Source organism: Pan paniscus, chromosome 1 (assembly GCF_029289425.2).
Source record: "Pan paniscus chromosome 1, NHGRI_mPanPan1-v2.0_pri, whole genome shotgun sequence".
In the NCBI taxonomy this organism is placed as follows: domain Eukaryota; kingdom Metazoa; phylum Chordata; class Mammalia; order Primates; family Hominidae; genus Pan; species Pan paniscus.
In genome coordinates, this window is record NC_073249.2 from 118,406,595 (window position 1) to 118,423,778 (window position 17,184).

The window sequence follows — 17,184 nt, forward strand, 5'->3', positions numbered from 1 at the left end:
TTTCTTTTACTTCTATTAGTCTATAAATGTTTTCTTTTTTGGTATTAATTTTAAAATAAACTATAGAATAATTAAATAGTATTAAAATGCAAAGCCCTTTGAATGAAAATATTAGGCCTACCATCTAATGCTGCGGTATTACCTTGTCATTAAGCTCTCTGGAAATATCTAGGTGTCGCTGACAACAAACTATGGCTTCGTCAAAATTCCCAAGAACTTTTAAGGTGTTTCCCAGATTACCACTAGCTTTCGCTTCCCCCAACTGGTCTCCAATAGTCCTGAAAAAAACAAAAAACAAAAAACAAAAAACCAAATGGTATTAAAATACAAATGGTGTTAAAATATAAAGTAGCCAGAGTGCAGTTTTCCAAGAGGACAAACTGACATGCTTAAGGTAAGAAAAACCCATTGGCTTTGAAACCTACTTTAAATAAATATTTAAAACTTACATTTCTGGATTTGAATGTAATTAGTTTTCATCCATTTAATTAAACGCTAGGGTCAATTCACTACTATTCATTCAATTAAACTGTGTTCAGCCTAAAGGTTAGTTTTAAAAAGCGATGCTACTGAAGTAGAACTCATTAAATGTATTAAGTTAGTTTTTGTTAATTGAATAGAAATATTTTTTAAAGTAATAGCTAATTTCAGAAGGAAGAATATTTAAAAGCTTAAATTAATTACCTTGCAAGGGTTAAATCATGATGGTGATATTCTAATGCTTTGGCATAATCATGCAAATAGAAATAAGCATTGCCCAACTGGCTGTAAATAGCGCTAAGTGTTTTTAGGTCTTCAGTTCCAACTTGAACTGCAGCTTCAAAGAATGACACGCCAGCGCGGCAGTCTCCTGATTTACATAGACGTTCCCCTTCCAAGGCCAGCTCTAGGCAAGAAGCTTCCATTCTACAAAATTATACAGGACAGACATTTAAACATAACATTACAGCTGCATCATAGTATTTTTAACTTCCCGTAATATAATTTAAATGTAGACTATGTGGCTACTCTTGTTCAGGGCAGCTGCCTCTATAACTGAAGTTTATATACATTCCTGATAAAACAGTAAACAGTTATTTGTAGCAAGAGGTAATTTGCCTATTCAAATTTCTCTGAGCCTGCTCAGAGAGGTCAGGATAGCTAAATATCTTTATGTGGAGCTCATTTTAATTGGCCCAGAGCAATCCACGTTACTAGTGAAAGAGCCTAAAGCAGTATTTCCCAAACAATTCTGAGTTGTAACAGACCTCTGGACTTCCTTAGAGTCTGAGAAGATGAGTATGTAGGAAAGTGAGGCCCTACAATTATTAATATTGTTCTCTACCCAGGTATCCAAGTAATCTAGTCACCTGTTCATCAGCCCCTCTGACCATCCAGCCATCCATCCCTCGCTCTCTCTCTCATACACACACAACACACACTCACTCTCCTTCCTCTTCTTACCACCACATGTCCACTTTTACCCTAGAAAAATAGAGGAACAAAATATTATTGATCTATAAGACACATTTTCACAAAAGAACTAGGTGTCAAGAAACTAAGTTAGAAAACAATGATTCAAAAATTTGCAGAAATACTAATTTTGAAAGTCTGTCCCTGAATTGAAAAAGAAGGATTAAGTCACTGTAAACATATCTGGGAGAAAAAAACACTGATACTTCGGATTCAAATCCTAAATTTTAGAGGGTGCCCTCCACCAAAGTTGCCATTGTGTTTCTTCAGCATCTTCGTGATTTCTGCCATATGTATGAACTACCTATTCATTTAATTATTTCTGTAATTTGGCAAATTTCCTTTAAATTGGCACACTATCTTTAACTTATCATTTTAAAAAAATGGAGCTTCATCCAAAGCAGTACTCATGAAACTGTGAATTTGATACGATACTTATATGTATATTCTAATACAACGGTCTCCAATCTTTTTGGCACCAGGAGCCGGTTTTGTGGAAGACAATTTTTCCATGGACGGGTGGCAGGGGATGGTTTTGGGATGATTCAAGTGCATTACATTTATTGTGTACTTTATTCCTCTTGTTACTATACATTCACCATAATGTACAATCAGTGGGAGCCCTGAGCTTGTTTTCCTGCAACTAGATGGTCTCCTCTGGGTGTGACTGGAGACAGTGACAGATCATCAGGCATTAAACTCTCATAAGGAATGTGCAATCTGGATCCCTCGAATGTGCAGTTCACAATAGGGTTTGCACTCCTATGAGAATCTAATGCTACTGCTGATCTGACAGGAGGCGGAGCTCAGGTGAAAATGCTCACTCGTCCTGCCCACCTGCAGCTTACCTCCTAACAGGCTACAACAGTACTGGTCTGTGGCCCAGGGGTTGGGAACCCCTGTTCTAATACACATTAAACAAATATGTAATTATTAAAATCTAAAAGTGAGTAAAGTTACCTTATGTACCACCAGTGGCATACATATCACTCTTTGAGAAGCTCTGATTAAGCTCATCAAATGTTTTAATTTTTGGAACAGCACTAAGTTACTCCTTACTAGAATGAGCATTGAGCCACTCCAATAGAACAGTTGTTCTTAATGCTGGCTGTACAACAGCAGAGCTCACCTGGAGCACTTTCTAACACTCCCAACGCTGAACTCCACTCTCTGGGTGATGTCTGGCCACCTGTATTTTTTTAAAGCCCCAGGTAATTCTAAAGTACAAGTTAGGGTTGAGAATCAGTGCTTTTATAAGAAATGTGAATTAAACCACCACCCACCCTAATATCATTCAAATATGATTATACTCTGTATATCTAGTGGTAGATCAATTAACATGTTTTTGTGAGTGCTGTTTTTCAGTCTGCAAAATTTCAAGGGTCCTTAGAGCCATAAATTAAAATGGGATTGTAAAGTAGAAAATGTACCTGATGAAGCTAAAAGCCTGGACAAAGATTAACTGAGCCAATTGTAAAGGTTCAAAGCAGACTTCTGGTTTAGAACAAGCAGATATATGTAGCCAATTCCAATAGGTAATTTTCAAGTTTTCTATCTAGGTATCTTTTTTTTTTTTTTAAGAATTCAAATGACTTAGCCAATGGCTACTGCTTGCTCATCTTCACTTTTTTTTTGAGACACAGTCTCTCACTGTCACTCAGGCTGGAGTGCAGCAGTACAATCTTGGCTAACTGCAACCTCTGCCTCCTGGGTTCAAGTGATTCTCGTGCCTCAGTCTCCTGAGCAGCTGGGATTACAGTCATGTGCCATCATGCCTGGCTAATTTTTGTAATTTTAGTAGAGACAGGGTTTTGCCATGTTGGCCAGGCTGGTCTCAATCTCCTGACCTCAAGCAATCCACCCACCTTGGCCTCCCAAAGTGCTGGGATTACAGGTGTGAGCCACCATGGCTGGCCCCATCTTCACTTTATGGATCTATGCAAAATAATGCAGGTAAACCTCCAACATTTTGCTACAATATTAGACTACAAGCCAATTAGATACAGGAGAGAAGATCTAAAATACATAGTAAGATAAGCAGTTAAATCAGAAACCTTAAACAGCTATATTTATGTTTCTTTATATGTCACTTCACAATTAATAAAGCCTATTTTTGCCTTCAAAAAATGAAAACTGCCCTTTAGAATTGCATTTCTGAAAATGAGATATTTCATAAAAGAAAAAATTGAGTATATCTGTTTAAGATTTTATGAAGTTATTGTCATATTCTATGTATAAAGATAAATAAATCAACAAAAGATATATAAAAATGTAATTTTTTTTTTCTTGAGATGGAGTCTCGCTCTGTCACCCAGGCTGGAGCGCAATGGCTCACTGCAACCTCCACCTCCTGGGTTCAAGCAATTCTTCTGCCTCAGCCTCTTGAGTAGCTGGGATTACAGGCATGCACCACCGTGCCCAGCTAATTTTTGTATTTTTAGTAGAGATGGGGTTTCATCATGTTGGCCAGGCTGGTCTCCAACTCCTGACCTCAGGAGATCCGCCTGCCTCAGCCTCTCAAAGTGCTGGGATTACAGGCGTGAGCCACTGTGCCCAGTCAAAATGTGATTTTTATTAAAGGATTATTTTGCTAGATGAAATACCTGAACTGGTTGTCTTTATTTGTCAAAAACTGAAACCAATGAACTTCTAAGAAATATTATTTAAAAAAATGGAAAAGATATTTTTATTTGTAAAATAATTCTTTTCCTACAAAAAGTTTTTAATTTAAGCATTCTAAATTATGTTAAAAATTATATCTCAAGCATTTTCAGTGCTAAGAATTGATCTTAAGGTATACTTACACAAATTTAAGAAGATACATATGAAAGGATATTCACAGCAGCAAAAAAACCACAAATGAATTAAATGTCCACCAATAGAGTACTGGGTAAAAAAAATTACACGCCACTATACAATGGATTACTAATGATGGCGCATCATTTCACTGAGGGGGAAGTGAGGAAATGGTCACACATGACAGCACCATCAGTTCAGGATGACTAGGTTGCTGGCCGGGAAATTAGGAATAAGGCAGAACTGGCTATTCATGTGAACAACATTTAAAAATCGGAAGTATAAAAGTGTTTGCCAATATTCATATAAAACTGAGAAGTATCTTCTTCAAATAAATAACTTCACCACAAATGACTGATCTTCTGGATTTAAGTTTACAGAACATTTTACTGGAACCATTGATCCAAATGATGTGGCATCCCACAAAACTTAGCTATAGATTGAATGGCATTGTAAGTGTTACACATTTTTAAAAAGGCATTTTACATAATTGTCATAAGAAACAATACTAGCAAACTGGAAGCTTGCTGGCTACATGGCTGTCCTTGAAGTCCATGTAGTGAGAATGCCCTACAGGAGAGACTATCTTAGAAAAGTTATTCCAGTGACTAATACCTGAAATAATGTCCCAAACACTCTAGTTTATGATTAATTCTTAGATAGATTCAGGCTCTGGTGTATTTTATTAGAAAATAAGTTAATATTCTGGCAAAAATCTCTAACACCTGAATCAAATATAGATTTATGCCTGCAAAATAGGGCAGCTTGGTTTATAAATTTTTTAGAAGATCATTAAATAGTAACAGAGAAAGTAATTTCATATCCTCTCTGTCACTATGAGAGAATAGAATTACTTCCTTTGTTTACCAGTTGGGTTGAAAACAAAGAACATACCCACATGTAGAAGAAAAACCAAGAACATACCCCTCCATTAAAATTCATCCCACATACAAAGTTTCCTTTATGCTTCTGAGAGCCTATCTAGCTGTATCATCAAAGAAAATATGTTTCTAATAAACTTCAAATAGACACAGTACTACTATCCTTAACTGACGTGTTTTCATTTTTGCTAATAGAGTGAACATTTTAGCTAGAATTTCTCATTTTCTGTGCAAACTCATGTCATTTCAATTTTTCTTTTAATTTTTAACTTCTCTTCCACACTAGATTTTGCACTTGACTATTATCCTCTTTACCTCCTTAAATTTGTTTCGTGTTCACAGGATGTCAGTGAATGCAAAACATAAAACCATGATGCTACATCTTTCTAAAAGACTTAATAACATCAATTTTGTCCAGATTTGACTCTTGCTTCAAAGGGCTTACATACTATTTAAGAATAAATGATGGAATTCAGGACTTAAGAGGCAAAATAAGACTACTCTCCATTTTCTCTATTATGCTTTCCATTTCTGTGGTTGTGGAATCTTCTTTCATAAATCCTAGCTCTACCTTCTCTGTATTCTAATTGGGCATGAACCTTTTCCATCACCCGTGCTAGCCCCAATAAACAAATTTCATCCATTCAATTTACCACATATATCTAGCTGTTCTCATTTATTATGTAAAAGGAAAAGTAGTGCTCAATTGATTTACATTTGTATGGTTAGATGATTAATAACATAGAATAAGAAGGAAGAAAATGATTAAAAAACAAAAATTTGTATGGTAATTTAGTTTTAAAAGTGATTTTAACCTTTATCAAACTTAATTCTCAAAATAACCCTCTGAGGCTGGGTGCAGTGGCTCATACCTGTAATCCCAGCACTTGGGAGGCTAAGGGGGGGTGGATCGCTTGAGCCCAGGAGTTCGAGACCAGCCTGGGCAACATGGCAAAACCCCATCTCCACCAAAAAAAAAAAAAAAAAAATTAGCTGGCTGTGGTGGCATGCACCTGTAGTAGTCCCAGCTACTCGGGAGGCTGAGGTGGGAGGATAGCTTGAGTCCAGCAGGCAGAGGGTGCAGTAAGCTAAGATCACACCTCTGCAATCCAGCATGGGTGACAGAGCCAGACCCTATCTCAAATAAAATAAAATAAAAATAACCTTCTAAGATAGGTATTGCTACAGAAGGAGAAAGTGATGCTGAGACAGGTTAAATGACTTGCTTAAGGTCATGGGATGTCAAAGTTGAGATATGAAAATTTATCTTTGTCTCCAAATCCAGTGGTCTTTCCATCACTCCATGTTACCTTAAACTACTCAAGAAAGCACATTAACAACTACATTGAGCTAACAAAATTAAAGAATTCAACACCATATCTGTATTCCTTCACAACTTACATGCAAGAATCTAACTTTTACAATATTAAAGTATTAAAATGCTTATTATTCACAGTAAGAAGTATAAATGACATTTTCCAAAGAAACACAAAACCAGAGGAACTAGTGTAACAAACCCAATGTATCCATCTTTCAATGTCAATAATTACACATATATAATCAATATATTATTTATTCATCTCTACTCTGATCGTTACTCTTCCAACCCCAGATTGGTCTGAAGTACATTCCGGAAAGCATATGATTTCATTTGTAAATACCTTAGTGTGTATCTTTAAAAGATTAATCTTTTTCAAAAAATACAATCACAATACCATTATCACACATAAAAAATTAATAATTCCTTAAAAATCAACCATATAATTTTTTTTAACTTAGAAATAAATTGTACTTGCTATCAGTCTCTACCTTTTGAAATAGGTGCAAAATATTTCAATAAAGCATTCTGATGTCCCCTTAGGAGGTTACTTAGTGTTCCAAGAAACATTCCATTCAAAATTACAAATTCATTGTGCCACAGAAACTCCTCCAGGGATAGAGGAGGACCTCCACAATGGAAGAACCAGATGGATAAAACATTTCATAAGTATTTACTATAGCAGAAGAATAACTTATACCAGCCTACGGCCTAACATAAAGAGTTCAAATCATTACCCCCAATTATACGACAATCCAATCAATATACAGAATGCTGGTCTTAGAGCACTGATAAAGCCAGAGATTTGTTTGGTATAGTCCTATTACAGACAGTACAGATTTTTAAGTTTCCCTTGGTGAAGTCCTATAGCAAAGTGCAACCATGTTTGATCTAGACTGTATCACAGAAAAAGGACAATTCTAAGATCTTCCAACAGGCAGAGGTACAAGCCATTCCTACTTATCTACTGCTCTTACCATATTAGAAAGCACAATACTATTCAAAACATTTAGCAAGACAGATAAACATCTTATTACGTTCATATTCCATTGAAGTTCAATATGTGCCAGACAACATGCTAATTATCATGGCTGCTGAGGAGCGACCACAGCTGAGGAGCTAATGCTCAAAGGGAGAGGTGAGGAGGAAGGGAGCACCATAAAAACAGATTAATTTAATTTTAATACAGTTGGTGCTAAGAAAGAAAAATGCACAGATTGTAATATGAGCACACGGAGGCCACAGAGCCTAACTATGGAGCTTAGAAATGGTTTCCAGGAGGAGATAATCTCCGAGCTGTATCTTAGAGTAGAATTAGCTAAACAAAGAAAGTGGGAAGGGAGTTCAACAGAGGGCATAGCATGAGCAAAGACACTGAAACATAAAACAGCATGACATGCAGGAAACCAGAGCTCAAAGTGCAAGGTGAAGAATGGCAGGAAGTAAGGTCCCAGGAATAGGCAGAAGCCAGATAATGAAGATCTTGTGTTCTATGTTCAGCTTGGCCGGGTGACTAGGAGCCACCCTAGGTATTAAGCAGAGAGGTTGCACGGTTAGCTCTGTGTTTTGAGATTGAGCCCACTAGTGACAAGTCAAAACGACGGGTTCCAAGAGGTGAAGAATGGAGGGAGTCTGGAAAGAAGATCCTGAGGATCTCAATTATAGCTATGGTGGTGTAAAAAGTAAAGTAGAGGTTCCTCTTCAAAGACTTTCCTCCCCATCTAATTAGGAATAAATAGTATTTATTCCTTAGACGCAAAATTTATTCAAAGAACTGTGTTAACATTCTTAAATATCTGCTAGCCGTAATAAGGAAATCAATGTACTTTATGTTCTTAGCTCCCACAATTTAGCCTAAGTATTTGCCCTAGCATGCTTACACTGGTCCAAGCAAGCATTAGGTCATAGCCTGTTCCTCTTCCTTATTTAAAAGTGTTTTTATCTTTCTCAACATTCCACAAGTTACTTCCTCCTTCCTTTGTTCCCCTCTACCTTTGCCTCTTTTAAAAAGTTCTAAGTTGCTAGCCAATCGGGACAAATACAGAAATGTGAGGTCCCGTTCCAGTTAATGGAAACCAGACACAGCAGTAGGGTGGATACATCAGGTTATAAATGACCCTGTCTCCTTTGTTCAGTGTACTCTCGAGGCAAAACTGCTGATGAGTGTACCCCTTCTGCAGCAAGTAAAAATGGCCTTACTAAATAAATTAAATTTATGTTCAAGTGCTATTTCTTTACAGCACCGGGGAACAAGCCTCTCAAACAACTGGGAGGATGCACATGAGTAGATGAATCTGAGAAACATTTAGGAGATGAAACCAGCAATACTTCATGCTGGATACAGAATGAGAAAAGAAAAAAGTATATAATTCCCAGGTTTCTGGAAATTTATGTAAAGGGTAGGATGGCAGCATTTCATATATTAAGAGCTCATCTTAATTATCTTAAATGTCTTCCATTTTATTTTACTTGAAACTCTTTTTTAATAGAAATGTCCTCATCTTACCTATGTTAACTTCCTTGGCATGAACCTTCCTAACGTGAACTATTTACTCTACAGGATGATAAATCTCCCATTTCCTAAATATGTTAAGACATCTAAAATTTGGTACAACCTCCTGAGATTTTGAATTCTATTAATTGCTACTATATTCTGATGTTCATCTAATAATTAACTTGTAACAGTTTTGATAAAGAATCTATTACCAGCTGGGCACGGCAGCTCATTCCTGTAATCCCAGCACTTGAGGAGGCCGAGGTAGGTGGACTGCTTGAGCCCAGGAGTTCGAGAGCAGCCTAGGCAACAGAGTGAGATCGCATCTTCACAAAAAGATTTTAAAAATTAGCCAGGCATGGCTGTAGTCCCAGCTACTCAGGAAGCTGAGGTGGGAGGATTGCTTGAGCCTGAGAGGTTGAGGCTGCAGTGAGCTGTGATCATGCCACTGCACTCCAGTCTGGGAAACAGAACAAGACTCTGTCTCAACGGGGAAAAAAAGGCCAAGTGCAGTGGCTCACGCCTGTAATCCCAGCACTTTGGGAGGCCGAGGCGGGTGGATCACCCGAGGTCAGGAGTTCGAGACCAGCCTGGCCAACATGGCAAAACCCCATCTCTACTAAAAATATAAAAGTTAGCTGGGCATGGTGGCACACGCCTGTAGTCCCAGCTACTCAGGAGGCTGAGGCAGGAGCACTGCTTGAACCTGAGAGGCAGAGGTTGCAGTGAGCTGAGATTGCACACCACTGCACTCCAGCCTGGGTGACAGAGTGATACTCCATTTCAAAAAAAAAAACAAAAAAAAAACATATTCCCTAATCACCTTGTTAAATGATGATAATATTTAAGTTTGCATTTATTTTATCATTTAGTGCAATTAACAGAACTTCCAGAATATTAATAATCATAGTGCAGCTAGCCTTGTTTTGTTCCTAATTGCATTAGAGATGTCATTAATATTTTATCACTAAATATTAAACTGGCTATTGGTTATCATGTTTACAAAGTACCCACCTATTCCGACTTTATTTAATACCCATTCCTTCAAGATGCTCATTTATGAAGGCTGAGCTCCGCACACGGATGGGGGTAGGCTGCATGCTCTCACAGACTGTCACTGGGTGCATGGTGTCTGTGGGTGACACTGACCTAAGCAGCCCATCTAGAAGGGTGCAATAGGAAGGTCTGTATGCAACCCTCTAGGAGTGAGGAATGAGAATGGGAGCCTGGCTTGCAACAGGCAGTGCCTGGGAGGATGGCAGGTAATGGCATTCTAGGCCATCCAAGGAATAAGGGGCAAAGTCTGGGAGGCAGAGAAACCTATGGGGTTTGGGGAATCGAAGGTGTGATGAGGAGATATGGAGGGCAATGAGGTGGGCAAGGCCAGGAGATGGGGACATCGCACTTGGTGCTCTGGGCCTCGAGGTGCAGGAGGGTTAGCGCCTCGGAGTCCCAGGGTAAGTGTATGTTACGTCCTGGAGAGCGGCTTTCTCAAAACCTTGAGCTCTACCTCCCCCACCTGCCTGTGTGGTTTTTTAGAGAGTTGTGTCTGTTACAGGCCTCTTTCTCCTCCTTAAAATGTTCAGCCCACATTTTTAAAAAAAAATTTGCATGAGCTGCCAACATTTCAGAATTTGGAGACAGCACAATAAAGATTTAGATTTCCGGTCGGGCTTGGTGGCTCATGCCTATAATCCCAGCACTTTGGGAGGCCAAGGCGGGCATATCACTTGAGGCCAGGAGCTCAAGACCAGCCTGGTCAATATGGCAAAACCCTGTATCTACTAAAAATACAAAAAATTAGCTGGGCATGGTGACACACGCCTATAATCCCAGCTACTCGGGAAGCTGAGACAAGAGAATCGCTTTAACATGGGAGGCGGAGGTTACAGTGAGCCAAACTCGTGCCACTGCACTCCAGCCTGGGCGTCAGAGTAAGACTGTCTCCAAAAAAAAAAAAAACAAAAAAACAAAAACACACACACACACTCTCTTCAGATTTTCAGATTTCCTGGGCTCTTCTGAAAAATCAGGAAGACCTGCCCATTCTGTACCTTCATTCTGCCCAGCTATCACTTCCTGGCTATCTTCCCTCCTTTCCTGATGTGTATGTCTGATTTGGATCCTGATCTAGATCAGTGGGAAGCATCCACCCCCACCAACACACATACATGTGCATAACATATTATATATAAGGTGTAGCCAAAGGGAGTGTGTTGTATTTGTGAAAGACACTTGTGGATGCAGAACAAAGGTGGGAACACTGGTCCTTACAATCTGCAACCTTCTACCAGGAATGTAGACAATCCATTTGGGCATCCAAGGGAACACTGTAAGTCCTAGAGGAGCCAGGCCATTTCCCTACGGACCGTGAAGCTTGCGAGAGAATGAATGTGGGTGCCTTTCCTCAGCCTGACTTGCTTTCTGGAGTAAATTAGGGATTACCAAACCACTACTTCATGTAAAAATGTGGTCTTACGTATTAAATCAGCAAAACAACACAAAATGTCACTAGACATTAAGCTTAAAAATGACATTTCTTTTGAACAGTGCTTGTTTGTATTTTAATAATAATGTATTTATATTAATGTGGATTAGGTACATATTTAAAACGTAATAATGGTTGTGAAATAAAATTTCCTTTAAAGATAAAATAAAAAGCCAGGTGCAGTGGCACACACCTGTAGTTCCTGCTACTCTGGAGGCTGAGGCAGGAGGATTGCTTGAGCCCAGGAGTTTGAGACTTGCCTGGGCAATATAGTGAGACTCCCATCTCTGATAATATAGAAAAAGTAAAATTAATAAAATAAAAAAATACAAAAAAAGGAAATGAGAAGGGAATCAAAACAATACACTACAAAAAATAAAAATAAATCAAAAATAAAAAGTTCATGTCTAAAAGATCACATTAAATTATAATGCAAAGGTTTGGTCCTTCAGCTGACCACATTTTAAAAAAATCCACCTTTTAGCCCCAAAGATTTTCAAACATATTTCATTTACATATTTGCATTATATAAAAAGTTACAAATTATAAAGAAATTATTCATAAACTCTTCCAGAGAACATTAAACAAACCATAGTACATAATTGGTCTCTACTATCATTTTCCTACAGAAAGGAAAACTTACAACAAAAAGAAAATATTGTCTACAGACAATACTATGGCTGGTATATTTGAGTATTTTCAACTGAAACTTGAAATGGTCATCAGAGTTAAAAACATTTTAAAATAAGGATTAAAAGTCATCCATTAAGACAGCAATAGTCTTACCTGTAACGAACATGAAAAGAATGGTCTTCTCTCATGCTTATCAAATTTTCCTCCATCGAGTCATATTATAAGCTGAATAAAATAAAATTATTTTATTTTGTGCCAATCCAGTCCTTTACAATGTAGAATTGTTTGTAGAACATTGTCCGGTTAGTATATTAATGAGTTGGTGTTAATACATCCTAAGCTCCTGCTTCTTCTTTATTAATAATGAAAGGAGGTCAATGTCAGACAGCTTAAAGGTTCAAAATGTATTCCAAATCCTTGCATCTCTGGCCCTTTCAGCAGCACTTCAGCAACATTTCTGCAAAAGGAATACAAGATGCTTTGCTTGAAGTCCTATTTTCAAAGAACAACCTACAGTAACCCTGAGCTGTACGTAATCACAAGCTAACTCTGCAGACTGCTGTCATGTCAATCACTACAGAAGATAGCACAGGGCTTAACTGTCATCATGGAGCTTCTAAATAGGGGTGGGAATAGATGAGATTTGAGAACTGTACTTTAATTTTAAAAATATGTTTGAAATTTAATACTTTTATGTAATATTTTCTGCTATAAACAAAAAAGAACAGTATGTATCATATTAGCATCTAAAAACAAAATTGCTGCTTCAAACTTTTAAAAACTACTATTAACAAATCAAATGAAAATTCAATAATTATTTGAAATAGTCAACTCCAAACTCAGTAAATTTATTTCTTCAAAGAAGATATCACACTGATACTTCGGTTATAGTTGGATTCATTTGCTTTCAAAATATATTCTACTTAAACTCTTTAAGGTCTTTAAAATGTTTTTTTATTAATATTGGGTAGGTACAAAAGACATTTGGGAAATATGTATATGGTAAAAAGAATGACACAACAAACATTTATATAACACCATTCAGTCTACAATAAGAACATTACCTGGCCTTTAAAGTCTCCTGGGTAGTCCAACCTAACCCATCTCCTTCCTTTTCCCTCTAAGGTGATTTCTAAACTGTATTTTGTTCCTTATTCCTTTGCTTGTCTTTACAACTTTAACACGAATGTCAGTATAGTCCTAAATAAGATACCATTTAGTTTTATATGATTTTGCTGAACATTGTTTCTGAGATTTTTCTCAATTGTTGTGCATAGCTACAACTTGCATGTATATTCCATTGGATACCAAATGTATTTTTCATTCTGCTGTTGATGGACATTTGGATTATAGTTTTTTGGATTGCTGTTACTAACAGTATTAATATTCATGCCACTGCACTCCAACCTGGTTGACAGAGCAAGACCCTGCCCCAAAACAAAATGAAACAAAAAACTACCATGAACACTGATATTAATAACTCAATGTACTAGTTAGGGCCAGGTGCAATGGCTCATGCCTGTAATCCCAGCACTTTGGGAGGCAGACACAGGTGATCACTTGAGGCCAGGAGTTCAAGACCAGCCTAGCCAACACGGTGAAACCCTGTCTCTACAAAAAATACAAAAATTAGGCAGGTGTGGTGATGCAAGCCTGTAATCCCAGCTACTCAGGAGGCTGAGGCATGAGAATCACTTGAACCCGGGAGGTGGAGGTTGCAGTGAGCCTGAACCCGGGAGGCGGAGGTTGCAGTGAGCCAAGATTATGCCATTGCGCTCCAGCCCAGGCGACACAGTGCAACTCTGTCTGCCCCCACCAAAACAACAACAACAACAACAACAACAAACCCTCAATGTACTAGTTAAGCAGCTAAAGAAAGAATAAGCAGATGAAAAATAATAAAGAGAAGTTCAGAGAAAAGGAGGACAAAATGAGCAGCTCTATAATATATCTAATAGGAGGGTGAGAAAGAAAAAGAGAGGAATAAAGGTAAAATCTTCAGTGATAAAGACTGAGAATATTTAAATAAAAATGAATCCATACCGATACATTAGAGAGAGCTACAGCACATCAGATATAAACTATAACCTCTGAGATAACAGTTGAGAAAGACAAAGAAGGATATACATATACATATATGAGATAAATTGGTAGATATACAATCATAAAGTCCTGGAATCTCAGTGTTATAAACAATCCTAGAGGTCAGTTAGTCCACTATCTTACTATAGCATTCCTACATAGGTCATAAAGCAGCTAATCTTAATTTTGAATATTCCTGTAAGAAAATCGTTCCATACTTTGAGCAATTCTTCCATTTCTACCCATTTGTTCTACTTCTTCCTTCTGCTGCCATATACAATAAAGCCTAATTCCTCTTCTATATAACATCCTTTTAAGTATTTCAGCTATATCATAAACCAGACTAATGAATACTCACTGCTCTGTTAATTAAGTACAGCTAGAAGTTAATAGGGAACAGAGCAGAAGGTGAAAGGAGGGAAGGTAGAAAGAAACAGCCTTGGGAATACTGATGAAGTTTCCAAGAGGAAATGAGGTTTTCACATTAATAACAAGTTTAGCATGCAAGAAACACAAAATAGTACTCCTCTTATCTCTTCCCTTGGCCAACAAAGGAAGCACTATCTTTTGTTGTTGTTTTGTTTTTTTAGAGATGGGATCTTGCTATGTTGCCCAGGTTGGAGTACAGTGGCTATTCACATCACAATCATAGCACACTGCAGCCTGGAACTCTTGGTGATCCTCTCGCTTCAACCTCCCAAGTAGCTGGGACTACAGGTGCATGCCACAGCACGGGCTAGGGAGCAGTATTTTAAGAAAGAACAAAAAGGTAGCAGCTATCAACACATCAAATAGCAGCTATCAACACATCAAATCTCTTTTCCTTTTGTTCAGAATTCCACTGTGCGTCTTTTTTCCTTAATAAAAAAATTAATAAAGGGAATTAGTGTGGATACTCATTGCAATAGCTCCGAAGGCGTCTAGATTACACAAACAGCTAAACTGGCAATGATATTATCTCCCGTTATCCACTATGAGGTTTGGGCTGTTATTTATAAAATGGAGCAGAAAGAGAGGTATTAGAATTAACTTACCTTAGAATTAAATTAAATTATAGTAGGCCCTCCAGATCTGTGGGTTCTGCATAGTGGATTCAACCAACCGCGTATCAAAAATATTCAGGAAAGAAAATGAAAAGTTGTGTCTCTACTGAACATGTAGACTTTTTTCCTTGGCATTGTTCCCTAAACAATACCATATAACAACTATTTACATAGCATTTACATCGTATTATGTATCATAAGTAATCTAGAGAGGATGAAAAGTTTGTGGGAAGATGCGTATAGGTTATATGCAAATACTATACCATGTTATATAAGGAACTTGAGCATCCATGGATTTTGGTATCCTCAGGGGGTCCTGGAACCAATTCCCCACAGATACTGATATTAAATTTAAATATTTTTCTTAGGTAGGCCCGGTGGCTGACATCTGTAATCCCAGTGCTTTGGGAGACCAAGGTGGAAGGATCACTTGAGACCAACAGTTCAAGACCAGCCCAGGCAACGTACAAGACCCCGTTTCTACAAAAAATTGAAAAATCAGCCAGGTGTGGTGGCCTGTGACTATAGCCCCAGCTACTTGGGAGGATGAGGCAGGAGGATTGCTTGAGCCCAGGAGTTGGAGGTTATAGTAATCGATGATTGCACCACTGCACTCCAGTCTGGGCCACAGAGTGAGACCCTGTCTCTAAAAAAATAAAACAAAATATTTTTCTCATCCATGAGTTCTTAATGAAATTCTAAATTTTGCAATTATAAAATGTTAATTTCATACTCCTTAAGATGTAAACATGTAGCATTTACATGTTTCACAAATTAACAAATAAGTAAATGAATATAAATAGTTGCAAAATATTTTACTTGATGAAAACTGCATGTAGAAAGAACCATTTCTAAGACCATTAAAATAAGCAAGAAGACAGAATGCTATTCACTATTTCAATAACAGCAATTTATAATATAGTCTTACTATTCTCAAGGGAAGAATATCTTTAAAAGTGCCTCTTACATTACAATCTCCATAACAATTAGGTAGCACTTCACACAAAAAAATATTCACTGAACAAACAAGCAATTCTTGATTCATGATTCATGTTTTAAGAACTCTCTAGCCAATTTAGCAATAATGTGTTCACTCACGTTCCTCATTACATGGAGTTAACAAACCTACTTCCTAGATACAATGTGTGTGTATATAGTGTAAGACTAGTAAAATTTGCAACAAATATTAAATTACAAATTTGATCATTAGGATAAGAAAATTTAATCACAGGACAAAGAACTGGAAAATAATTTGTAGGTTTGAAAGGATATTGAGAAGTCATCAAGTTCAACCTCCAACCTCCATTACTATTTACAACTAACAATCTGCAAGGAACAAATCTGTCTCTTAATAGCATCTTCCAAGCAATGCTCCAAAAACCTCAAAATTAACAAAATTGCTAGATCACGGCATCTAACCATAAAGAAAAGGCAATCATTTTTTCCATATCCCGGGAATTGACAGAGACATATAGAAAGATCAACTAGTACATAACTCTAACTGCCTCACATTTAATTATCTGATTAGGAAGTCAAAATAGACAGACTCCCTTTAGACAGCTAGGTGGACTTCCAGGCACTGTCCAAGGTATGCAATCAGAGCAGACAAGAAAGGCTAGCTCTTTATCAAAGAAATCCTAGCCCTGCTTTACTCCACTGGCAGTAAAAAGTTTGCAAACCAGGTTACATTTTGTGCTTCTTCGAATTTATCTAAACTATCTGATCCTGACTGCCACTTAAATGCCAATAACTTTTGGTCTGTTTCTTTGTTTGTTTTTGGTCTGTTTCTTCCATCCATGGATCTACACAAACTGGTAACATTCATCAGACAATAAATATAATTTACTTTTCTTGCCACCAGGTTAGATCATCTGAACTATATATAAACCTTTTTGGTAAGCATAGCCATTTATTATTACCAACGATGGTCAGTCATCAGCTTCAATCAATTAATACATATACATAATTTTAAAGCTCAATAGTGAAATAGAAAAGAA

At 37.4% G+C, this 17,184-nt stretch overlaps 1 protein-coding gene across 11 annotated transcripts in view; it reads right to left on the minus strand.

Annotated features, from left to right (window-relative positions):
* The window catches only part of GPSM2 (G protein signaling modulator 2), a 56,956-nt gene that overhangs the window by 35,424 nt on the left and 4,348 nt on the right, over positions 1 to 17,184 (minus strand). For 5 of the 11 annotated variants that reach the window (XM_034932572.3, XM_055115185.2, XM_055115187.2 and 2 more), the window contains 3 exons: positions 12,216 to 12,519; positions 685 to 906; positions 143 to 278 (listed from right to left, as the gene is read on the minus strand). In XM_034932572.3, coding sequence (XP_034788463.1) covers positions 143 to 278; positions 685 to 906; positions 12,216 to 12,271 — 414 coding nt within the window. In that variant the 5' untranslated portion in view covers positions 12,272 to 12,519. Of the gene's footprint in view, positions 1 to 142; positions 279 to 684; positions 907 to 1,425; positions 1,465 to 12,215; positions 12,520 to 17,184 lie in introns of all 11 variants that reach the window. The other 6 variants (XM_063606647.1, XM_034932566.3, XM_034932597.3 and 3 more) reach the window with 5 other exon arrangements.